Consider the following 26,663-nt stretch of genomic DNA (forward strand, 5'->3'; position numbering starts at 1 on the left):
AGGTCTGGATGTGACCCATAAACTGAATTGCACCGACCCAGTATTTTGGTTCGGCTGGTCACACATTTGGGGAGACGGAGGATGGAGAGAGTTACTCAGGTATTTGGGTTTGGTAGTTTAGGAAACCAAAAAACAAACAAACAAACAAACAAAAGCTGCTGGTTTGGGCTTGGAATTTTCAACACCATCACCGCACCCACGTTCAGGCAGCCGCATGAAGGGGACCCGTTTTCTAGAAGAGCGTGCCAAGCCCGTTGCCGTCGGAGAGAGAGAAATACCTGTGCCCTGCGATTTGTGGGCGCCACACGATTCCGTGCCCCGCAGGGTCCAGCTGTCTCCCAACCCACTTCCCTCCCCGCGCGTCCCTCGGGGGGCTCCGACCCCCCGTGAGAGGGGGGTCCGGGTCACAGCTCCCTCCCGCCCCCGCAGCAGCGGCCGGAGCGGCGGCTCGCAAGGGGTTAAAGTTGTAAGCACCGACACGTTGAGGGGGAGTAGCCAAGACCAAGCAGCAAAAACATCACAGCGCATTCCTGGGTAGTCCTCAGCTGCCAGCATCTGATTAAAACCATATCGCTCGCTGTGAGTGGCTAACTAATCTGAAGGCGAGAGTGCAACCCAATATTTAACCGGGGCCCCGGTCCCAGCCAGGCTACGGGCTGCGATCACCGGATCATGCACGGAGCGGCACGGATCTAGCCTGTAAGGAGCTTTGCGAGCGGGGCTCGGCTCTCGCGCAGCCTGGGAAGGGGTGATGCGGGGGTGCAGGAGCTGTCACCGGGGGAAGGAGCTTTATCCACGACGACCTGATAGTCGGTGCCTGCGGCGGGGCGCGGGGTACCCCTGTGGGGTGGGCGCTGACACGGATGGGGCGCCGGAGGGGCTGTGTGTGCCGGGCCGGGCTCGGCTCGCTCAGCGCTGCTCCCGCAGCCGCGGGCGAGAGGCGCCGCGGGGGCCGCGCTGCGCCGGGAGGCGGCGGCGCTGGGGTGGCCCCGGTCCCGCGGGGGTCGCGGCACTGCCCGAGACGGGCTGCGGGGATCGTGTCCCGGCTGAGGTGGGGTGGAAGCCGCCCGCCTCTGGCTCCGGCGAGGCGAGGCGGACGACCGGAGGAAGCACGACAGCAAAGCAATATAAACGCACATTTTCGGTTTTCTGTGTGGAGAGGATGGGGTTAAAATCATGAAATAGATTAACTGTATAAACACTGATTTTCCTATTTCCTATAACTAATTAGTTATGATAAATAACTAATATGAAAGAATCTCTCTAATAGCAGAGACAATGATCAGCACACGGTAGGATGCTGTGAAGCAGGAGTAGGGTTTTGCTCTGGTTTTGGATGGAGTATCCTTGTGAGCACTCCCCTGTCTGCCAGTGAATTTCTGCATGCTATTTTGGTCTGGGGTAATCCGGGATAGCTGTAGATGTTGACGATTATGTGGAATTAGTCTACCTTGAGAGAGAAACTTACTGGTGATGGATGATACATAAAGTCTAATGTCTATCATATGGTGACACTTAATGTTGGAATGGTGCCAGCGCAGTGAGCCATAAGATAAATGCAGGTGTTGCCAACATAGCCACACTTCTTCAGCTGGACTTCTCTGTAACAGAGCTTTTACCTCGCAAAAATGTTGAGACTGATTACTCGAAAGCTTACTACAAATTCACTGGTAAGGCTGATGATTTTATTATTTTGAGGGTCAGAAATTTTTAAAGTTTTCTCTTAATTAAGCTAGTTTGCCTTCAAAGGGTACATTTTTTTCTTCAGAAGTCTTCTGTAACTTCCACAAACAGGGCTGCCCAAAATTAACCAAATCTGAGAGTATGTAGGCTTAGATTTGCCCACTGTATGTTAAAGAATAGGCATAGGTATGCTCTGGGATGGCAACACCTGTGTAGACAAAGTAAAGATGCAGATTCAGTTCAAGAAAATTAATTATGAAGTTGCGTATTCTAGTTTGCTGTGAAGGCTTGACAGGCAATATTAAAGTGAAAGGATGTTATTGTGTCTGATAATGACCTGCTAGGCAATTATAATGCTAGCAGGTCTTCGGGTCAGCTTCCACTAGGACCTTCCAGGAGGTAAGTGAGGCTAACTGGAGATGTGAATGGTAATCCAAAGAAAATCTTTCCAGCTGAGGATTGTCTGAGGAAGTCATCCACCACATCTGTTCAAAGAATCATTGCAGTAGCATCCAGCGCAATGAGTCTTGAGACATAATCAGCTTTTCAAAGTACCCTGGATTGTGTGAGGATGTGATCAAGGCTGAAGGAGAAATTTTTATGAATAGTAAGCTTGCATTGGAAGGAAGACAACCAAATGGTAGCAATGGTAAGGAGGATGAGAGTACTAAATTATTATCAGGTGAGTCATCAGAACAGAGGCTTTACTAGCAAACCTCGTGATTTGGTGCATAGGAAAGCTCAGTGTAAAAGGGAGTGAATGCTGAGTCCTTCAAGCTTTATGTATCTGGCATCAGTTTCCTTTTGTGAAGGTAAAGATGATTGTCTAATCTACCATATACCTTCTACAGTGGTGCCAAGTATGTCTATATAGCTCCAGTACAAAATCTATTTTCTCACCGAGAAGAGTATTACTTGTTAAGTTACTTGCACACTGCAGACCAGTAGCTGCTATAGATACACTTCATAAACTTCTTGCTTAAGGCCTTTATCTCACAAGCACATATGAGAACAAACACTCTAAGCAGGTGAATATAATGTATGGAAAGGGTAGGTTTTTGTCTCTGTGGGAAAGCAAATAAGTGTACTTAATGTCAAGGAAGGGTGAATCCAGTGTGGATGCTTAAAAATCAAAGGAGAAAAGCCATAGCTTGAGATAAGATGTAAAAGTGTGCCAATATACTGTAGTTGTTGGGTATTGTTGCCAAACCTGCTGATTTTTCTCCTATTGATGCTCGCCTTTCCTAGCAAATGTCACACTTCTAGGAAATTTGAGTGACCAGCTGGGTTAACCCTGTTCTTGGGAATGCTTGTGGACTTTATTTAGCAAGGATAGCAACATGTGACCATTACAGAAGCATTAATTTGCCTGTACAAAGCAGTAAATTCCACATCTAGAGAAAGCCAGCTTGATCTTGAAATAGTGCTGATGCAAATTCTGCATACTGGCTAGATTCTGTCAAAAGAAATGATGAAGAAGCATGAATGTAACTTGTAATCTGCAGGGATTTTGGAGAAAAAACTTAGATCTTGCATGTAGACTAAGGGATTGTTAGTAGAATAGAAATGATACCACAGGGATGGGGGATTGCTAAGAGGTCTTAATTAGTTTCTGCTGTGAAACACAGGCATAAGCCACTACTCACTACCTCAGCATGGACTCCACAGAAGTACAACTTGGGGTTGTGTTAAAGAGATCAAGTAGAATAAGGTGTCTAAGGATTGTAACTGAGAAGAAAAACTGGCATTAGATACCTGATTCTGAGGCTGTGCCTGGGTTCAGGGGTCTCAAGGTTATAAAGATGCTGAATGAAGCACAGTGTCAGGCCTAGTCAATAAACAAGAGGTACCAGTTTCAACAGGATTACCTTGTTTTTACAAGGTGGGCAGTTGAGTGCTGAACAAAGCATCTTCTCCCATCCAGGTCTTCTCAGCTCTGGCTGATGGAGACATAAACCATCCTAGTCTCCCCACACCTGAAAGACTGTGCCTTGCATATGCTCTGGAGTGCTCAAGGATGAAGTGTCTCAGATGAAATGCCCTGCAGCTTTTTACCCCTAATTATCTGTATGATTTTTAAATTAGTTTTAAAAGTCTTTAATACAGCTTCAGAGCTGGTGCATGTCCCCTTAAATCTAAAAGCTCAGACATTGCAGGGCCAGTTAAGGACAGATTATTGGCCTTGGAGGTGAATTTCCTGCTGTTCTGTCAGTTCATGTTGCATCCTTAAGCAGTAAGATGAGGATTATCTCTTAACCAGAAAAAGTAGGTCTGAGAGACAAGATAATGGACCTTCCTCTTGACAGTCAAGAGGCTTCATGACAATGTCAGCTAGGAAATTGCACCTCCAGCAAAGTCTATGCAAATCCTAATGCTGCTGTGCCACACAACTTTAATATACCTGTCCTGTGGCTAAAATGCCTATGGATGAAACTTTCCTCTTAGGAGGGGGGAAAAAAGAAGCTGGGAGCACTAAGGATGTAGTTTTAACTCCGCAACCTGTTTTTCTACCTTACAGATCTCTTCTGTGCCCTGTCAGAACATGGCCATTTGTGCTTTGAGGCAAGGCACAAAGGTCACTGTATGAGTAAGGATTAGTTTTCTAGTAGCTTGAATCACAGATCTGTCTGCAAACAACGGCTACCCTGGTTGATGGAAGGTAAACACTAGATCTGACACTTCTCCTTGTATGCTTCTGAGGGATGGGGGCATCCCTATAATATGCTATCAAGATCATCATAGAGATGGGAAGTTAGAGACAACCTGGTGAAAATTGCTTTATAGTCTGGATTTAGGAACAATAGTGTAAACTTCCTCTAATAGGTGTAACTACAATCCCTGATAGGGAAATGCTGTAGAACAGTCATCTATGAAACTTTACTAGCTGTCCAGTAGGACATCTACTGTGGTAGCTGTAGTGGAACTCTGAAAATCCTGGTTAATCCTTTCTAACCTCTAGTATAGGTCTTTCTATACCACCTTTTAAAATTTGAGTCTTGTGTACTTATTCATTGCCTTTTTTGCTGCATATACAAGGAGAGCTGGGGGCCTTGATAATAACATCTTGAGGGCAAGAGTAATCCTTATATTAAGCAGTATGCTTCATAATAACTAACAAGACTGGATCTGCTGTAGAAGAGCCTATAGCAAGTAGGCTCTACGACCAGAATTTTCGTCAGTCATCTCAGAATACATTATGAACATAATTTGCATCTCTTACAAGAGGCAGTATGGAATGACTCCTGTGACAGTAACTGCTACAACAATTTGTGTATTGGAGGCAGAGTATCTGGAGGGTAGGTGGAGTGTTCTTCAATTACTGCTGAAATGAATGTTTAATGATAGACTTTTGGCTGCTCATGGCATAACCAGGCTGGGTAAGCAAACTGCAGTATTCAACAATGTGGCCAGGATTACATGGGTTTAGGCTGTGTGAATGCTACAATAATACAGGAAAATCCTATTTGTCACACAGATAAATTTGTGAACAGGTAGAAAACACAGTTCAGTGTAAACTCTGGAGAACATATGCAATCTCCCTCAGTACAGCTTGCATATACCCAAACTGCAAAGAAAGATAACTGTTCCAGCACTGGACAATTAACTGTATGCAGCTGAAATAACTTATGATAACAGCTTCAATGTGTGTCAAGTTCCTGCTCGGAGAAGGAGGGGTGAAAAGCATGGTTATTGGCAAGAGTCCTTCACTATACTAACAAGCAAGAAGATCAGAAACAGGCCCTCTAGGCAGGAGGGCCTTAGGAGTACAGTTGGAAATTAAGTGTTTGATTTGTTGTTCAGTTCAAACTCAGTTGCATCTGAGTAAACACTAGCTGCCTTGAATAACAATTGCTTTGCTTCCTTGTTGTTTGGTATATCCTATGAGTCTCAACAAGGAATATTGATAGAAAGTTGAGCTGTAGGCACTGCAGCCATATTGCTTGAGATTCCCCATCCTGTGGGCAGCTGATGCTTTCCTTAGCAATATCTAGAGCAGACAGCGGAGTTCTGGCTCAGGTGCCACTAATTTACAAGGCTTCAGAACTGGAAACTGGAGACAGGTATAGAGGAGTGGTCTCTTAGTTTTTCTTGAAGGCTGATAGGAAGAAAATTTGTGCAGATAATGCAAATATATAATCTAATCAGTCTATTACCAAAGTAATAGCTCTCTATCAAAAAAGGTATCCCAGTATGCCCTTTCAATTTCTTTCTAAAGGAAGAATCTGGAGTTCAGGTGTTGGTATTGCTGATAGTAAAAGTGAAGGGATTTCTTAATTCAAGAAATTCACAAATAGGTTAGCATAGCTGATGAACAGAGATTGGAAAGGCTGCTCTCAAGACTTGTTGCAACATGCTGTCTTATTCCTGGAACAACTCATAATCTGAGGTGGACTAACTAGATATCTGGATACTCTCTTTGGACACTGAAGTTCCTGGCTGAAAAAGAACCCTATCAAATAGACTATGACAGTGCTAGTTTCCTTCATCTTGTGATCAGGTTTTCAGGGAACCAGACAGCACTAGCTCATTAAATGCTTTTCACTCATTAATTTATATGTTCCAAGTTATTCATCAGGTACAGCTTATTTAAACTGGTCACTACTTCTCCTCAGCCCTCTGTTGTAATCTTCCTGCAAAAGATATATTTATTTCCATGACAAGTGGAAGAAAAATCCAAAATAGAGCTACTGTGGTAGCTGGGTTGACAAGTAACTAATTATCAGAAATCATGTGCTTAAAAGCATAGTAGAATGACAAAAAGTACCAATTCAATTGCACCACTTGAACTGTGTGACCTGTTCAGTCCCAGCTGCTAACTTAGTGATTTTCTCTTGGCTGTGATTCAAGTGTGTAGAAAACACTTTCGGGAACTAAGTTTGAATTTCTGTGTTCTTGCTAAAAACCAAGAGGTTCCGAGGAGACTGATGTGATGAGAACAGACCGTTCTGTTCAGCTGATGAAATAGCAGTTGGCATGGCTGAACGGTGAGATGTCTGTGTGGTTTCACAGGCATGATCCTGCACCAGCAATGGTACATGCCAACATCTGTAGCTGACAGGGCTCAGCAGTGTACTAAGACTTTTACCTACTTTGTAGGTGGTACTAGGGAAGGGAGCAGAATGAGGGAGGTATTCCCTGACGTGTCAAACTCTGTACTTCTATCCTACTAAGCAGATGAAGGTCACCCTTCCCTGTTTCTCTTTACTGGTTATATATGATGAAGACAGCTGGACTATGTTCCACATGCTGCAGTATGTAAGTACTGTTGTAGTTTATTCCAAACTGGTATTCACATTGACAGATGAAGTCCTTGGTGTAAGTCTGCCTTTATTATCTCAACAGTATCAATCCACCTGTTGGGTAAGAAGACAAAACATAAAACAGGGCCTAAAAATCAAGTTGCACAGAAGTTCCCAAAAGTCAAATCCTGTTATTCTAGAAATACTTGGTCCAACAGGTAAGCGCCTGGTTTAACTAAAGTCAGGATATCAAGCAAATAATCTCTCGAACACAAATCATATTTCTACCAATCTACAGCCTAAGTAGGACAGTTAAACAGGGTTTTTGAGCTGAGTGATGGATGCATTGCTAATCTAGACCTTACTGAATTTTGGGAATGACAGATAGCTGCACTTGCCAGGCAGCGTAGTTTAAAAACCTTTTCAGTTGTCTCTCTTACAAGACCAACCACAGGACCTTTGGTTAGACTCTGCAGTATAAAAGTATGTGTTCAGTCATCTTTCTGACAAGTAATGCTGCTCTTGCATTCCAGACATGGCTAAAAGTGGAGGTGAATAGTTCCCAAGCTGTCTATGAAATTTCTTCTACCACTTGCCTTCAAGCAGGTACTTGTTATGTGTAAGTGTGAACACATCATGTATAACCTACGTGTAGGTAACGCTGTTACTTCTCATGGATAATATTTGCTGGATATGCTGGTTTGTAATAGAATAGTGTGATTGTTTGAACAGAGAAAACAGACCAATGTCAGTGCTTGCATCAGAACCAGCATCTGGAATGTTCCATCTAAATCATTATAATCCTGTGTCATGTTACAGAAGGTTTATTCAACTTGAACTCCTTGGACACTGCCAGATACTAGAGCAATGGGTGTTCTACTAATGAAAGAAAACATTTAAGATTATATTTTATTTGACTCCTCAGCATGAATGATCGTGTTTAAAAACCAAAAGTCTGATTAGCACGTTCATATTTTTGATTTATTAATGCATGCTTAGGGCTTCTCAAGGCTACTACCACTGAATCAGGAATTGAGCAGAAAATATGATAATCAGATGGGGAGTTGTTAGATGTAAATGTCAGTCAGTCCTACAGGGGTTCACACAAATGCAGTATTATACTCCTGACATGAGCGGAAGGCTGCCAGTCAAGATAATTTACTGATAACAGACTATCTAGCTTTGCAACTTTGACTCTTGCGTATTGTGTAAATTGTTGTTTAGCCTATATTCTATTTCCTTAGCTTGAAAACGAAAGTCTTGAATTCACTAATACAACTTTCTAACCAGAAGAACCTGACTAATTCTTCAAGAACAGTGGGGAAGGAAGCAACCTGTCTCAGACACATGTTCCCCAGTTGAACTGTTGCTGTGCTTCCTGTTACTACTTCATCCTAACAGGCTATATTTCACTTGGCAGTAAAAGCTTCTCTTGTCCTCTCTCGGCCTTGCAGATTCTAATTCAAGGTTAATATTTACATGCAATAGCTGTTTAAGCTGAATCGTGTACTTGTAGGGACAAAGAAGGAGCACAGGCTGTGAAGAAGACAAAGTATTAAGCTGCTGAGCAGATGTTTAGCTTATCTGCCTCTGACTTTTTGGGTGTCACTAACCTCTTCTCAGATAATTTCTCATCAACTTTGAGACATTTATCTTTGTCTGCTGGGGGGGGGAAAGCAGGTCTATTTGTGAGGATTCTGTTCAGTCCTTAATCCCATGACAGACTACAGCCATAATGAAGATTCTCAATTGTGTACAGGACAAAACCATAATCATTAAGGGTATCTATCATGTTGCCACCCCCTGCTCAAATAAAAGATATCTGTAGAAGTATCTCTAAGGGAAATGAAACGTTGCTCAACAAAATTGTTCAGTACGTTCTTCCAAGTCTTGCTAAGAAACAGGTATTTCAGGGATGACTTGTCATTACTGACAGCCTTCCCTGCAGAGAGTTCAGAGAAGACACCAAGAGCACAGTATGCCAAAAGCTAAAAGACTGAACTTTCCTAAGGCAAATGTGTAGAAATTAGTTACATTGCTTGAATGGAGAGTAGTCAGGCTTGCGACAGTAGGTAGCAAGTTGTACTTCAAGGCCTGTGTGTTGAGGGCCTGACATGGTGTTTGTCTGAGGAGTCATTGGTGTCTATCTGCTCTTCACAGGATAGTCCCTAAAGGAAAGGAAGAAGATACTACTAGTGGTCTCTTTGCAAGCCCTTTCTGGAGTAAATTGAAAAGTGGGTGAGCAAAATGTGTGCAATGTGTATCTGTTAATACAGGCAGAGTTTGGTGCACTTCTCCCAAGGTGGCAGCATCTCTAAATCTGTCGTCTTTAGATTTTTGAAACAGTGCATTTAGCACAGTAATGAAGATGGGCCATACAACTGCATAGTGAGTAATTAAGGTGTGGTGATACCAATGGATCTACATGGACAAGATTCAAACTGCTTTAAACTAAGTGCTGACATAGTTGCTGGGGGAATGACCTTGCTCTTTTTACTATGCCAGTATATCTGAAGGCATGACTGTCCTTGCACCCTTGCATAAAAGCACATGCATCTCTAACCCTGCCATGCCTGCTGGCTGACTCTTTTGAGACAAACTCAAAATTAAAGTGTAAGAGAACAATTCTAGTCTTGCTGCCTTACACCTGCAGCTGGAGTAAGGAAATTCTAAGAGGCTGAGTACTGTGAAAGGAAGCCTCCAAGCAACAAACAGATTTTAACTTTATTTTAGTTACTTGCATGTAAAGCACACCTGCACCTTCCATGAAGATAACACAAACTTAAGTATGATGAAGACCTTGCAGAGCTTTAGCTTGAGTGTAAAGCACAGAATCCATATCTGGTTGAGACTCTTTTATATTGAGAAAAATAGATTGCTGCTAGCTTAAGCTACATGTTGACCCCCACCCCAGTGAAACTTTAAGGTGAAGCCTGAGGCAATTTTGTGCAAGACATGTGGCTTAACTCAGGTATCAAGAGCTAGTTATTTAAAATACAAACAGCTATTAAGGTTGCCTTTGTCTGTCATTGCATTCTTATTTTCACTCATTCTCTTGTTTCTGAGGTGATTCTCAGAGACATCAGGTTCTCCAAAGGTATGATAAATAACCATCATGTACTGTGAAACCTCACCAGGGGACATAAGTTTTGCCACATCTCAAATATGAGAGTGGGCCCTGTAAAGTGGCCAGAAGGCCCTCACTAACCTAGAATTGCACTGCTAGCACTAAGAATAAGCTTTTTCATAGTAAGATGGGGCATTTGCAAAGGTTCAGCCAGACTTGTATGCATCCCTGCCCATCTTCCTCCACTGTGGGTTTTTTTGCTGTCTGATTCTATAAAAATAAGTGGTCTGACTTCCATACAATGGAGGCAGATGGCAGTGATGACCAGAGATGCTTTGAGTCTAAAGATGGCAGCTGTACATATAGATATTGACCATTTTACAGTTGCCAAAGTGAGGTCTTGCTTGTGAATATTTGCTCCTTCTTAAGTTATTTACTTTTTATTGCCTCTTAATTTTACTTCAACATGTGATACAAATTGTAAAAAACCAGAGCTTAGTGTAGCTCTACTAATTAGAAGAAGGATCACTGACAGGCAGGACTCAGTCCCCTGAGGTTCTTATTTCTTTCTCCAGCATGGAACTGGGCAGAATGTCCTAAAACTATAACTTAGCTTCTTGAGAGCAAGTCTTCCTTCTCGCTTCTGGGCCTTTTCCTTCTATTTTCTCAACAGTAATCTTCCATATCAGGGTGGGTGTTCAACTAATGATCCAACCTTAACTCTTTCCTTCTTCATTATTTCTGAAGGACTTGATAAAGGGAGGGGCTCCTTATGCTTATGTCTAAAAGCTATCTCCACCCAAAACTATACTATCAGGCAAAGTAGCTTAGCTACTCTAAAAGAAGAATTCAGTTGACTTCCTTTTATCTGACTAAATTGTGGATTTCAATAGGCACAACCTATTTTAGCACTGTTGCAAGTATCCTGCAAGTTCCCTCTTGGCTTAATAATTTTCCCCTTGATCTTTTGTCAGAATGGATGCACAAGCCACTCTTTCAGTGATAAAATTTCTTAAATAACCATGGCTTGCTAAATAAACTCTTCCTCTGACATCTATTTCTACTCAGAACCACTTGAAACTTTCACAGCAACACCTTTGTTCCCTTGCATCAAATGTTGCCTAACTGTGGCCAGGTAAGTTGCTTACAGAGGAGAAAAGGTATAGCTGACAGTTCTTTTGTATTTGAGCACTCTTATCTCTGTTGATTTACTTGACCAATGCTAAATGGAATTCACAAACCATCTGGTAAGCAGCTAGATCAAATTTTGCTTTGATTAGCAGCTAGTATCCTAAAGGCCTTCCTGCTGGTAAATGGAAATGGAGGCTTTTAGGGTGAAATTCTCTCTTTAAGATCTAGGAATTTTTGTTCTTCCTAAGTTAAGAATTAGTTAAGAACTGATATCCATTACTCAGTTAGTGGCAAGCTGGTTAAGTCATTCCAGCTAGTGACTTATCATTAAACTGAGGGACAAAGAGAAAGCAGAAATGAGAGCAAAACCCTGAAAGTAAATTTCAAGTAATGCATAAAGCATCAGCTATTACTAAGGCAAATGAGGAATTGGCTATTGAGAATAACAAACTTCTAATGCAAGGGGTTATTCAATGCTTCAGCACTTTTATCTACACACACAGTATGTCTCAAATACTGGATAAAAGGGGTGGCTTTATCCGTGGCAGTTTACCTGGATGTAGGGGGAATTAGAGGGGAGCCCAATTATTTAATCACCTAAACAATTTCTTGACTTCGTTATCCTAAAATTCAAGGGGCTAACTGCAGCCATTGCAATATCCCAGACAGAAGATTGATAGAATGGTTTCTGTAGCAGATGTGAATGTCCGGTTTTTTCTAGCTGGGTACAGATCTTCATCACTCTATAAAGCTGCTCTGAGTACCTCTTCTTGGTGAGAGTGAATGCTTCAGCTATGTTGGAACTAAACATGGTGACTGTAGATTATTTTTTAAATTTGAGTCTCAGAAGCAAAAAGGGCGCATGGCATAGAGTTAAGTCCTAAACAGCCATAATTTCTTGTCCAATTGCAGGGTTTTGAAAATCTGAAGGTTACTTGATTACTGTTGAGACAAGCGTGTGGGGGGTTTGGCTTGAGGTTCTGTTGTGTTTTTACTGGAACAGTCTGTCTGCAGCCTAAGGAAATTATTTGGTTTTACCTGTTGGGTGGTATAACGTCAGACTTTTGCTGGTTATAGAAACACAAAAAATATCTACTGGCATCTTTTGGGTGTTTTGGTGTCATCTTCATGGGCATTTGGAACAGATCCTAGCAAATGCTTCTTGTGTTCTCTTCTACTTTAGAGATGCCGCTGGCAGTGCTGAATGAGAATAGAGCAAAATTTCTGAGGTTCTATAAATAGCCTTAAAAGGCAAAAAGAAGCTAAAGATTGACAGGTTAAAACATGTTGGTTTTGCCCACTGATGTAGATCAGTGTGACCTACTGCATAGGTATTACTGAGGTGAGTGTTCATCACCTGCTGGCCATAACTTCATGCTCTCTGTAGCCCAGCTCTGAGTCAGACTCACCATATGATCACTCCTTATGCTTTCAGGCTTTATCAGGCATCAGCGTTCAGCAGAACTGACATGGACTAACAGCTCCAATAAGGATAGTTCTTCTTCAAGGTAAAATATAATGTCCATCTTCTAACAATTACTTGGATTTTTAAGCCTACAGCAAACGAAACTGGCCACCATCCCATCATGTCTACTGAAGCTGAAACTACTGCTACCAACAGCCCGCCTGAACAACAGGCTCCACCAAAGCCACAATCTTCAAAGAAGGAAAAAAAGAAAGGTAAGAAATGCTTACCACTTGAACACCTCCTTTATTCCATGTCCTGAATCTTTTGCATTTGCCTAAGATCACCTACCCGCTACTGCTAAAATAACTGAGTTTTCCAGCTGACTAGAAGAGTGAGTAAATACGCTAGTATAATAAACTTAACCAGAAGGTAGGCTTTTAAAGGATTTTTTTCTAGCCTTAACTTCTAAAGCTCTCAGTTCCACGTGTTAAATAAGTTGTTTGCTCAGCCTGACAAGTTAGCAAGGGCCCAGAGAAATGAGAGCCTCCTGAGGTGACCAGACTCTGGACCATGGTGGTAGCTGTTAGTCTGAACTTTAACATGACTCCTCCCCACCCTCCAGAGAAGGATTTTTGTCCTGGATACAGATTCTAGTCCAGGGAAGCTAGAAAACTCATTCCATGAGAATTATTGTATATTAGAGAATAGATTTTTTGATAGATTAGATCATGTAAAAATGATTACCTCAAATAAAAATACATACCTAGGTACATACTTACTCAACTGTGTTGAGCATGCAGAGAAGAAAAGCAAGCAGTTCCTAGTAGCAGGAACAGCAGAAATAAAAAATTAGCTAAAATACCAAATTATTAGAAGGACAAGAGTACCAGGACTTGTTGTAGAAATGATGGTGCTGATAGCAGGTTCTAGTTGGGAACTGGGAGATTATTTTTGCACAGCAAGAAGAGATCTGCCCACATTAGAACACAGGGATAAGACATAAAGGCTTTATTGAAAACCCTGTATGGCCATGGGAAGTACCATTTCTGCATGGTGTTTTTTCTTAGCACTTGTATTTACTTGGCTATTGCTTATCAATATTTTAGTCTTTTATGTGGTGAACAATCATTCTGAAGCCCCTAGATCTTAAGCACTGGGCTCCATTCCTTGAACTGAGGCCACATTCTGCAAGTACTGTGACTTTGAAGGAGTAACTGTCTTGCAGTCCACATGGATTATTAGTCAGCTGTACTCAAGGGACAGTTCTAATATGTACTTACATGGCGTACATTTTTTTAAAGATAACAAATCAGCAAAATAGCCATTTCTATCTTTAAAAAAAAAAAACCAAACAAAATGAAAAACAAAACAAACAAACAAAACCCAACTCACCCAAACAAAAAAGTAACCTCAACAAACAAACAGACCCACGAAACCTCTTCTCTGTCTCCAGGGCCAGAAAAGACAGATGAATCCCTCTTGGCTAGATTCAAAGGTGACGGTGTAAAATACAAGGCTAAACTGATTGGCATAGATGATGTTCCCGAGGCAAGAGGAGACAAAATGAGTCAGGATTCAATGATGAAGCTGAAGGTAAGGGCTTGAGCTGTCATGTAAGGAACAATCTCTGGTTAGCCCTCAAAAAGCAAATCAAATAGTCACTTTGGGAAAACTTCAAATACAGCTTAATGATAATATAGATGCTAACAGCACTGTCTAGACGGATATTACTTCCTAAGATGTAATCTCTGGCTCAAAGGACATTTCTCAAAAAGTTTGGGAACATTCCTTTAGGTCTGTAGGCATCCAGTATGAATGCCAGCAATATGAATTTCGTCATAAATTATGAGCTTGGGGTTTGGAAGGGAAGGGGGGATTGCTGTGCAATTTAACACTGACCTAAAAGCACAAGTTGGCATCCTGTGTCAATGGTGACACCAAGTGATACAGATAAACCAAAAAATAAATTAATCCCTGCAGCAACAAAGACTACTACTTCTGTAGTACAGAACACTCACATACCTTCAATCAGGCTGAAAAAGCAGGTAAGGATACTGCTACTGCAGCAGTTTTGTGAACTAAAATCAGTTTTAAAGCTCTAAAACATTTACAGAGCAAACAGTCTAGTTCTGTGGTATCACTTTACACCTAAGCAGTCATATGTTGCAAAGAAAAATTAAAGCTCAATCCAACAGAAGTCTTATCAATACTTTGACATTCATTCTCTTTAGGGAATGGCAGCAGCAGCCCGCTCCCAGGGTCAACACAAACAGAAGATCTGGGTAAACATTTCCCTCTCTGGTATCAAGATAATAGACGAGAAAACTGGGGTAAGATATAACGTATTTTCTTAAAGCTAGCGAGGCACCTAGAAGTTAGACCAATCTGAACTAGATTCCTTCATGGCACCATACCCCACTTCCACATAAATAAATTGGCTTGTGAAATGTTTGCAATGTTGAAGACTCCTGGCAAAAGGACAGCTATGTCCTATTGTGCTTAGTCAAAGGCTGATAAATCTGAGGTTTTGACTGAAGCTTTTTAACAGTCTCAATCATTCTAACTACAGAGAATGGCAGCTATTATGTTTCCAGCAATTTAAACCAATAGTTTTTTTTCCCAATTCCAGGTCATAGAGCATGAGCATCCAGTAAACAAAATCTCCTTTATTGCTCGGGATGTAACAGACAATCGTGCCTTTGGCTATATATGTGGAGGAGAAGGCCAGCACCAATTTTTTGCCATAAAAACAGCCCAACAGGTATGGATCAGATACTTTTTTTTATGTGCTGTGGATAAGGCTGTTGTATAAACATTTAACATGTGATAAAGGTGTAGTGTTTTGCTGGTAATCCTACAAAATTCTTATGGGGAATACCAGCATGCACGGACAGACTTTATTGAAAGAAGGACAGTAGGAATTTACTGTGTAAACAAACACTGGCTTCTCACTTGTACAGTTTCTTTGTAGTCCAGAATAAAAGCACTCAAGTATTGTCTTGGTTACTATGATTAACAATGCTTAACTTGTCTATATACCATGAAAGTCATTAGTGAGATGAACAGAGCCATTATCACAGGTTTCCCACTGCGAGAGTACAATTTCTTACGTAGCCAGAGCGTCACCCAAAATTAACAGGAATCTAGAACTACATTTGTCTAGTTCATGTGATGCTTTGCTTTGTGCAGCAGGGAAATCACTTATTTAATTGCAATGATGATTCTGGGGCTTGTAAATGACAGGTCTAGTCCTCCTAGGACCTCCTAACCTTAACTTGTGGGAGGGATTCTGATCCTTCCTTGATAGGTTCCTCCCATGCAGAAATCCTGTGTGCAAGGTTAGCCTCTCTGAGGGGAATTTGTATGTCAGCAAAACTGGAAACAAGCTACTTAAAAATACTGCTGAGAATTATGGAGCTTCACAAACAACCTGAAGTTAGGTATTTATTGTTTATCAACTCATCTTTATAATGATTTTATAATAGCCGCTATAATGACTTGATAAGCCCAGACTTCAAAGCTAGAAATTTCTTTTACCCATTCCTGCCTGCCCTCCCAGAGAACCTGTTGGCAGCTTTGGACCCACTACAGGTGGGACTGAGGACATCCTTGTTGGAGCATGTTACTACTTCAGTAACAGCTATAAGACTCTCTTCTAAGTTTGTTTAATCAGTTTGTCAGCATTCTGATCAATAATTGTTTTGGTTTCAGTGGAATTGTAGATTAAGCACAAAAGCCTTTTGTATGTACCCTGGAGTCTATTCCCTCAGTTCACCATGGGGTGCTGCTTGCCAGCCTCTAAGCTCAGCCGGGCTTTAGACAGCTCTTGACTTGCTGCTGGTTATTTTTGACATAAACTTACCTAGCTTAGAAGTAAGGGCTTTTGCAGCTCTAGTCTGCTGCAGCTGTACTCCTAGATAAAGTCAGTAGTTCTTGAAATGGCTCTTTCTGCAGCTGCATTTCTAAACCCTGTGATTAGGAAAGGATAGTTATCAGGTACAAACAGTGAGATCTATTCAAAGGATTCTCTGCTTGAGCCAAAGGTAGTGGCTGAAGAAGGGGACTTGTTCTACTTTAGATGTTGACACAGCTGCTGTATGCCCAACACAAGTGTTCCAAAGCAGTGTAGCTGAACTTGCCACCATCTCAGCAAAAAGATTCTTGTTAATGTATGTGCAGGGCATGCCATGCCTTTCTAATTCACATTAAACTGTCATCCCATTTAAAGCTGGTCTCTGCTTTACACATTTGAGGTGCCTTGCTCATTTGCTATTTGTATACTGCTTAAAATAAAAGTAGTATTATTTATAGAAGCTTTCTCCAGCGCTGGAGTTGGTAGAAAATAGACAAATGCAAAATGCTTTTCTTCTCAGGAGACTACCAGAAGGCTTGGATAAATTTTGCACTTCTAGGACTTGCCATGCACTTAAGTAGTATTGCTACTAGTTTTTTTAGCAAAAACATAACAGGTTAGCACAAATTTGCGTACAGCCATTTTTCCTGTAAAGTTAACAGTTCTACACTGGTTGTGTTCCGTTCTCCTTGGATCCTGCATAAGCAGAATCTTGTATGAAGACTAAACAGGTCTTTATATTCTTGCTTTTCCTGTTATCTCAACCTACGTCTTGCACCATTTATGAATATTTGGCTTGTTGCACAGATAGCAGCAGTACAAGTCCAAGTAAAAGTAGTACATGGCCTAAAAACTACATTCTTTTCCAGGCTGAGCCTCTGGTTTCTGATCTTAAGGACCTCTTCCAACTAATATATAATATGAAGAAGAAGGAAGAAGAAGAAAAGAAAAAGGTGAGTAAAAATACAGAAACTGCATGACTTTGCATAAAGCTTATTTCAACTTTGGCTGAGTTTTGGGCTCTTGTAAGACTTGACACTGAGCTCTGCCTAAATCCAGGAACACTGGAAGCTATTGGTTGGCAGTTGTGCCAGCTGTCTGATTGCCTAGGTCTAGTAAGCTCCTCCAAAGTGAGAGGCTTTTGACATTCTACGTGATGTTTAGATATTAAAAGTCTTCTTTTTTCTTTAGAGTGAAGAAGCAAGTAAGACTGAGGTAGGTTACTCCCACTCAGCCTCTCTTGATTAGGCATGCTGCTGCACCACACCTGACTTTGACTTTCTTTATGCTGCCAGCTTTATGAAGGCAATGTCAGATGCCCAATTACATTGAAATGGAAATAAAAGGGGTCTATGGAATTAATACTGAGTAGTGATCTCTCTCATGCTTCCCTTTTCCATCACTTGTTTTTTAAAGCCTGCAAGTCCCTTGCTTAAGGCAAATTTTTAAATTCCAATTATTTCTGAAACTGTTATCCATCTATTACAGAATGGTGGTGAAGCACCGCCTGCTGATCAAGCTGACAAAATGAAACTGGTAGGTTAAATTTTAAAACTTTGTTGATGCCATTATGGAGTTCATAACTGATTGTTTCCATTTGTATAGGAAATGCACTGTTTATAGACTTTTTACAGTAAATCTGCATAATGATTGATTCTTTTTCTTGTGAGGGCTCTAACAGATATCAATTCTTTCAATATTTCTGGCTTCAAGGGAGTTGACCAGATGGACTTGTTTGGGGATATGTCAACACCTCCTGATATGAGCAGTCCCACAGTAAGTAGAGTCTAGCTTAGCTGCCTTGGCTTTTTCTTTGAAAGCAAATTTAGTCCTAGTAATAAATACATTTTTTACTGAGACATCTGTCTAGCAGTCATCAGTGTACTAGTGGGGTAGGGCTGTAGAAGTACCCACTTAATCACTAGACATCATTCTAGTACTTAATTCTACTAATGTCATTCTAGTAGCTCTAGCTCAAAATTTGGCCTAATTGCACAAAAGTGTGCATAAACCTTGTCATAGTTCAGTATGATCCCAAAAATCCTGTCATTTTAAATCTGGCACTATAAGCCACCATCAGCCATGATGCAATTGATGCTGTCAACCCAGACAGTGACCAAGTCTTACCCTTCTCCTGCATGCTTGGTGGAGAATTAACGTGTTATCTTCCACTGGAAAGTAGTTCTCCAGTGTTACTCTGAAGCTGAGACTGCAACTTGAAGTCATACTAAGGCAGTGTGATTTCACAACTTGACAAAACTAAGGACTAGAACTCAAACAGGGGCTTGACTCAAGTGAAAGCCTAGGTGTATTTAGTTCTTACTGACTCTACAGCCACTAGATAGAAGAACTAGGATCTGATATTTAACTATGGGATCTGGAAACAGATGTTTTATAATTGAGTTTCAGAAACCAAGTAACTGTAATTTGACTATAGACAGCAGTGCTTGCCTGTGTGATTTTGAATATTTACTGGTATAATGTATTGGATACTAGGATCTCTTGCAGCTATTTTCCTTGAGCTTTTTCACTGTGCACCAAAATCTACAAATAACTAACTTAATTTTTCTCTCTGAAAAAATAGGAAGCTAAAGAGATTCTGTTAGTGGATTTTAATTCTGAAATTGAGACCAAACAAACCTTTCCAAAAGAGGATCTCTTCTTGAATGGCATCACAGCCTCTCTTCCACAACCAAAGGCACAGACACCCTTCTTGCCTGAGAGTTCTTTCTCTACCAGTCTCAGCTTCTTTCCCACACCTAATCCAGATCCTTTCAGTGATGATCCTTTCACACAGCCAGCCCAATCTGCACCATCTTCATTTGATTCTCTAATATCTGATCAGAAGAAAAGTCTGAGTACCTTGACACCAGTGGGTAATGGTGCATTAAATGGTGAGATTGACTACTTTGATAAACAGTTTGACCAGATTTCTAACAGAACTGGCAAACAAGAAGCACTAACATGCCAGTGGCCACTTGAGAGTAAGTCACCTGCAGCAAGAATTTCCAATGTGATACCAGAAAGAGAACGGAATGGTTTTCTTGAAGTCCCAGCAAACCTGTTTGTGGAAGGTGCTTCCAAAGGATTATCTCTGCAGAATGGAGTAAAGCTGGAATCTGAAAACAATATCCAATTCATGCCACATGAGTCTATAACAATTAGCCCACCACCACAGAATACCAAGCCAGGAAGAGGAAGGAGATCTGTCAAGGTGAACAGTGTTCAAGTAATTTATGGTGATACTCATGATTTTACTTGGAGAAGCTGGGTGAAGGAAGCTTTTCCTTCTTATTACTGTATAACTGGCTACCTAGATTCACAACACATCTACTTCTGCCTGCCCTGCTTACTCTAACCTCTCTGCAGCCATGGTACCTTCTAATATCTGTGAATGCTTCATAGTAGTTATGGTCACTAAATTCTGTACTCTCTTCTTTAATGCTGCCATACTCCAGTAAAGGTCTGGTAAGTATGCCGCTATGCATATTAACAATTGATATAATGCCAGATAGCAGTGTGCCCATCAATCTGTGGTTTCATACCAATAAGATACTAGTACTAGCTTACAGAAACCCGTGTGGTTTCTCAGTATTTGCCTACTGAAGGCAATTCCAATGACTTGCCTGATTAGGCACAGGGTGGCTCTCGATCAGATTTGTCTTGTACGCAAATTATGCAAAACTCTGCTGGCCTTGCCACAACCATGGGCATTACTGCAGACTAAGCAGTAGTGTCTAAACGGGTGGGATGCAGAGGGAAGCTCACTGTGATAGCAAGTAATTCACTCATTTTAAGTCCTGCTCTTCTGCTGTTGACTTGTGACTGCTACATATTTTACCTATTTAATGCCATGTATCTCCATAGGCATGAAAAAAAGGATGATGTTTGAAGCTCTTATACTCTAAATGATACATCAAAACTCTCCTCCTCTTTAGATGAAAAAATCTTCTAGCTCTGGACCAGGGAGCCCTGATCATGCTAGCATTTGTTCTGCCATGGCATCTCATAAATTTCTTTTTCTTCCTAGACTGCATCGAATGACTTACTCAGCTCAGATTTCTTTGTGCCATCTACGGAGAGCCTTAGCTTGAGCTCAGGGGCACAAGCAGGAGCTCTACCAACTAGTCCACTGAACCTCTTCAAAACAAGTTCTACCACAGCATCTCCATTGGCTGGTCTAGGTTAGTTTACAAAAGTCAAGGTCTTGTTCCACTCCAAGATACCTGCTAACACCAAAACGCAGATCCTAGTTTTCCTGTACTTCCTGTGTAGTGCTATACCCTTTAATCCATGTGCTGTTTGCCCTAAACTATTAAGTCCTGTGAATAGAGGGCTAAACTCTGTACACTTAACTGGATCAGGGCTTTTTTGCTTTAACTCTGCAGCAGATTGCTGCTTCAGGTACACAAGGCTCAAGTGAGCCAAGCACAACTTGTGAGGTCAGAGTAACAGTTTCTTAACAATCATTTAAACAGAAGTAACTACATGGCAAATCCACCTGTCACTTCTGTGCTAGAGCTGAGTATGTTCCTCCTTCCCTTACAACAACCTCAATTTTGTCCTTGCAGCACTGAAATGCAGTAAAGTAAAAAATTAAACCCTTTCTCCCACCCCCAAATGTTTTGATTTGTAAGTGCAAACCAAGACATTTTTGCAAACAGTACATGAATATCTTTTGCTGGTACCCTTTGTGGAATTGATACACTCCTTTTTGTGGTCTTCAGATGACTGAAGTCTGTGTAACAACAATCTCCCCACAGGTGGCTTGCCAGTAACTTCATCACCATGGACCCCACAGACAGTTTCCTTCACTCAGGCTACATCAGTCTTTCATGGGTCTATGATGCCTGCTCAGTCTCCAGGATTTACTCAACCACTTGCCTTTGGTACTCAAGCAGTGTCAGGCTGGAACCAATCTGCATCTTTTGGTGCCACACCCACTCAATCTTCTGGTCTCTGGTCACAGCCAGCACAAGTTCCACCTAGTTCTTGGGCACAGCCAACCAGTGCTGTAAATCCCTTCCAGAGCAATGTGTTCACATCTCCAACACTAGCAGCTCATACAGCCTCTGCGCTGCCCTCCGTGTCAACAACAGCCAGCCCACCTCAGCCACCACCCAGAACTACACCGCAGAAGGAGCTGTCCAAGAAAGAAAGTGATGCATTCATTGCTCTGGATCCACTTGGGGATAAAGAAATGAAGGATGTCAAGGAAATGTTCAAAGACTTCCAGCTGACAAAGCCACCTGCAGTCCCAGCGAGAAGAGGAGAACAGCAAAACCTTTCAGGTGCTTCTGGAGTTTTCAGTCTTTGCTTTAGTAGTAAAGTAGGCATTTCCAAAGATAGTACAGATCATGATGAAATGGAAGGTAGCAAGCTGTCTGCCAAAATGACCGGTAACATTTTTGATGGCTAGTGAAGTAGGGGGTTGAAGGGCTATCTCAAGTAATAAATTGAAGCCTTGATCAGCCTTCTTGATCAGTCAGTGGCTAAACACTGACACCTAGTGCCTAAATGACTTGACTAGAATGGGGCAAACTTAAGTCTGTACAACGTTAGAATTTCCATCCAGCTTAAGGTTAGTGAGGGAAAAGCAAGAGTTAAAATTGTCGCTCAAAGTCACTCCAAGCAACTTCCATGTAAGATTTTTGTGTTTCTAATTAGATGAGCTGTGGTGTTGCTATATAGGCAGACCTGAGTTCTTGTTAAAGCTATTAAGTGATACAGCAGTATGTCTCTCTTTTTTAGAACCACCAAAGCCTGTTCCTCGACCAAGTGCACTGCCAGCTGATGGCCTGTTTGAAAGTCAAGATAAAACAGACCCTTTCAATCCTTCATCTGTAAGTAGTAAAAAAAAAACCCGAACAAACAAAAAAACCGAAACACAAACAAAAAAAGAAGAATCCATCAAACCCCCCCCAAATGACATCACCATCACAAAAAATCCATCAAAAATCTTTCTTTCTCCTTAATAACTGTGGTGCCTATGTTTGAGTAGTAGCTTAGTCCTGGCTTTAGAGGCCATACAACAAAAACCCTTTGCCTCTTTGAGGCTAATATGTAATATAGCAGAGGGTATTTGTTGCAAGAAGGCTAACAAAGCATTATTATTTGGCTTGGCTTCACAACCAGTTTCCCAAGCTGCAAAGACTAGCAGAAGGTTCTTAAGTACTGGGACCGTCTACAAAAGAGTATCAAATAATGTAGCTGCAGAAATATTCCACTTTGGTTATACATAACCCTCTTTAGAGCAGACTGAGCATTGTGGATCGTGAAGCTCTCTAGCTGAACAAATGGGAGGTTCCATGTTCAAGGACTCTGGGGGGGGGAAAAGTGGCTTCACCAGATCACTGCATGTGGGAGACAGCATTTGAAGCCCTCAGTGGAAATTCTGGACCAGTTCCAGACTGCTGACTTAAGACTTCTAGCATTTGACTTAAAGATATCTCATCATGACTCCACTGGCTCCAAATGAGTTCAGCAGCAAACATGGTTTTCTGAAAAATACCTTTCCTTGGACTAGCATAACTGCTAGCACAGCTTAGAGCCCCCTTCTTTTGTTGAAGCAGTACAGTAAATGCATATTTAGCAGGAGTTCTGAAGTATTCTTTCTAGCTCTTTGGAACAGGGACTAGCTCATAGAGCTACTCTCATAGAGCCATGCAGAGCAAATCTGGTGAAAACTGGAAATCCACTAACAGCATATCTCTCTTTCCTTAGAAAGAATCCCAGAAATCACCTTCTGGTCCTTTTGGTGATAATTTTGGCAATCCGTTTGCATAGATCAGGTAAGTCTTCCACTAGTAAACCAACCGACTTTATCCTCTGAAATTTATTGAGGAAATATTTGGTAAAGAGATAGCTAAAAACTGCAGTAGCTTAACACTAATGCTCTCTAAAGTATGGCAAACAGTGCTTGAAAGAACTTCTGCTATAGTACTTGTATCAGACTTGTACATAGCTGCATTCTGTCTAAGCCTAGCCAGCTTCACTTACTTAGAGCCTTTATTCTTCCCCAGACTTAAATCTCAAGCCCACAATAGGATCTAAATTTCCTTTCCTTGAGGAAAACTAATGTGCTGCAGAACACAGAGGAGCTGACTTCAATACCTTCAGATATCTGTGGGAGACTGTTAGCATAGAGTGCCCTATATACAGCATACAGCTTTCTGAAGTCTAATCACCTCAACAGTTGCAATTACGGACTCTGGGAAAATTGGAGCAAAACTAGAGTAACGGTCTTACTCTGATTTTTAATCAAAAGCTGTTATAAGAGCTTTTATTGCTAAAAACTAATGTAATTAAAAATTTCCTACCATTGACTGGAGAGCAGGATCTGTTGATCCATAAAATCTTCTTCTGTAATACCATTAAGTCTTCCACTGAAATACTGTCTAGCTTCTGACAGAAGACAAGTGTTGGTATTTATGGCTGTAGTTTTGTTCTCAGTGGCTCTGTTTAAGCAATAAAGCCATTACTTAGAACCATCCTAACACTAATTCCTTTCCATCATACTAGGCATAATCAGAAAAGGACAAACGGAATACCTGGACCTCTTCTCAACGTGATTTTTCTACGTGTTTCACTTTGCTGTCTGCTATTCTTGCTGTTGTTTCATGATGTCTGCAATCTAAAATATATCCAGGTGGATTGAAGCATGGACCCTCAAAGAACATGCTGTGAAGATGATAATTCAGGGCAAAGCAAATGGGGATATTGACTCACGCTGAAAACCCAAATTCAAATTGGTGGATGTTACCTTTACTTTAGTTCTTTGCACTCCTCTGGCAGCACTGAGTAATGTATCTTGTACTATTTCCCTTTACACAGCACTTACTGTCCCAAAATAGAGGAACTTAATGTACCTAGGGAAGAAGTGTTGCCTTTGCACAAGGGGATTGAATTAGTAGCTAAAACTCCATACCTTAAACAACTAGGTCAGTTGCCCGTTATGACAGCAGCAGCCAGTTGTAAAGTTAAGTGGATGCTACTCAGTTCTAATTGGTGACTGGACAGATGACTTGGTCTCTAAGCCACAAAAATATAACTGTGTAGAGGAAAAGAATCTAATTTTAGTCTATTTAACTAAAAGTAAAAGTATCATTCTGCCATAAATGTGTCATTAAGGGACTGCGGGGTCTGTAACAGCACTGCTGACGCCCTGAGTACTAGAGGCCTACACTGTAAGCTGAAAAACTTCTTGCAGAACATTTAGGTAGTTGTGGACACTAACTGTTGTCTTGGTGCTAATACGGCATTTTTCAGGGAGGGAAATCTACGAGGATTACTTTTTTATTAAGGTGGCTTGGCAGACAAGTGGAACAAGCAGGTAAGGTTCTTGCTTATATCTCAGTGAATCCCTGACGTGCTCAGTTTAAGTTGTCACATGGTGTGGTGGGGTATGTTTCCAGCATGTTAGAAAACAAAAACACCATAATGGCTTCACTCCATGCCTAGGCTCCTTGTGAACAGCTGCACCACCTCTGTGCCATTTATTTGAGGTAGTACTCTATCTCTTGAAAAGCATGCCTTTTCTCAAGAGCCTCTTTACTAACAGATTTTTGAACCAGTTACAACTGCCTGTAACAGCATTCTTGGCCAGTGGTGATGACTGATGTGTCAGAAGTTTTTCTGTTAATGCTAAGTATAAACTTGAAATGTTATTGTTAAATCAAATGCCTAAGCTGTTGCTAAACTGGAGAGCTAAGAAAGTCAACTTGAATACAGCCTTAGTAGCTAGTTCAGCCAGTCATGCAATTAGTCTTGTATACAAACTTTTCTTGCACTTTCTGTAATGCAAAAAAAAAAAAAAATTAAAAAATGAAATCACAAATTTAAGTATTTGTCTCAAACTGGAAATGTAGAAACTTATTGATGTTACACAAAACTGTAGTATCTGTTACTTAATGACATTAAAAAGAAGCAACTCTTCATACCAAATGAACATCAGTGTGGCTGTTGATTCTGTCCTCTGTAACTCAATCTTGTGGTCTAGTTGAAATTAGGAGTTCAAATCAAAGCATGCTAAGAATCATTCCTCACAGGTTCTGTAGATGTCTGATGGCAAAGTGTCATTCTTGCATTGGACCTGTTCGAAAAATGCTGTGCCATATTAAAAAATAAAATCTCCAACTGATTTAGTAAAAACTGTCACTAGAACTTTGTCCCTTAGACTGTTCAGCCTGAGCTTGTTGCTGCTAAAGATGCCTTCTTGCTTCTTTCTGCAGGACCATGGGATTTGGGTACTTAAATTGCATTGCATTCAGAAGTTTCAATAATTCAACTTGTGTATTCCAGTTTTGCAGGAGATCTAAACAGATGCTGGGAAATCTAAACTAGAACATGTTCTCATGTTTGGAAGAAATTACGTAACTCCTTTAACAGAGAGAGCTAAACAAAAAATAAATCCGTTAGTAAGCTGTTGTTTTAGACTATTCTGCTTATTTCTAATATTGTTTGATGGTTAAGGGATTAAAAACAACTTATTGCAAGGGGTTTGTTATCCAGCTTGAAATATAGGTTAAGGGGTACACAGAGTTACAGTCTGGGGGTTTTTTATCTTCTTGACTGCATGGCACCGTGTAATTTATTAGTAAAACTAAGAGGACAATTGACCGTCTTAATGCCCATATGAAGGAATATATTTTACTAGCATTTCAGTTAAGGATTTAAATCACTGCTGGTCAGTCCTAGATTTTGAAATGGCCATCAGGCTGGTCACTCAGAGCTTGTTAGCAGGACCTCTTACAAGCTGACCAAAGATGTTTACTGGTCTGCTAGCTAACTTTGAATAGCTGTTTACTCTGAGTCTCTGTCTTAAAGAACAACGAACTGTGATAGCAGGTATGATGAAACAATATTACAAGTGTCTGTGTCTTGCATTCTTGCCTAATAAATGAGTTTATTGTCACTGGATTCATCAAGCTGGACCGAGACATGGTAATTTGGAATATCTTTACCCATTATAATTATTTTAAGATTGCATCCAGATATGTAATTCTTAACAGCTAAAAAGCGGGTTATTTATGAGTGACTTCTGTCTTGTGACTGTGTCCAACACAGGACGCCTTACATCTGGATTACAGAAAACTACTGAGAAGGAATGCCCTTCTAAAGAGCTGGCTTGTGGTTTGGCTTTTTGTTACAGAGTGAAAGCTCTAGATGAGTTTTAGTCTCATTCAAACCCACAAAAAATACTGTGTTGTTCCTTTATATTGGCTGGGGGAGGAATAAAAAAGGAATCTTGGGACTTCAGTCCTCCAGTACCCCAAATGAAGA

At 41.0% G+C, this 26,663-nt stretch overlaps 1 protein-coding gene across 2 annotated transcripts; it reads left to right on the top strand.

Moving 5' to 3' along the window:
- The first annotated feature begins 510 nt into the window (after positions 1-510).
- Positions 511-25,329, top strand: DAB2 (DAB adaptor protein 2). 2 transcript variants are annotated; one of them, XM_032095188.1, is made up of 15 exons: positions 511-699; positions 12,675-12,801; positions 13,983-14,122; positions 14,761-14,859; positions 15,159-15,290; positions 17,252-17,335; positions 17,574-17,597; positions 17,871-17,918; positions 18,096-18,158; positions 18,967-19,596; positions 20,413-20,566; positions 21,146-21,673; positions 22,134-22,225; positions 23,106-23,167; positions 23,902-25,329. In XM_032095188.1, coding segments are annotated over exons 2-15 (2,151 nt in total). In that variant the 5' UTR covers positions 511-699; positions 12,675-12,707; the 3' UTR covers positions 23,903-25,329. The 2 variants fall into 2 exon arrangements, with proteins under 2 accessions (XP_031951079.1, XP_031951081.1); XM_032095190.1 differs by lacking the exon at positions 17,574-17,597.
- The last annotated feature ends 1,334 nt before the right edge of the window (positions 25,330-26,663 follow it).

The sequence above is a fragment of the Corvus moneduloides genome, chromosome Z (assembly GCF_009650955.1).
Source record: "Corvus moneduloides isolate bCorMon1 chromosome Z, bCorMon1.pri, whole genome shotgun sequence".
NCBI lineage: Eukaryota > Metazoa > Chordata > Aves > Passeriformes > Corvidae > Corvus > Corvus moneduloides.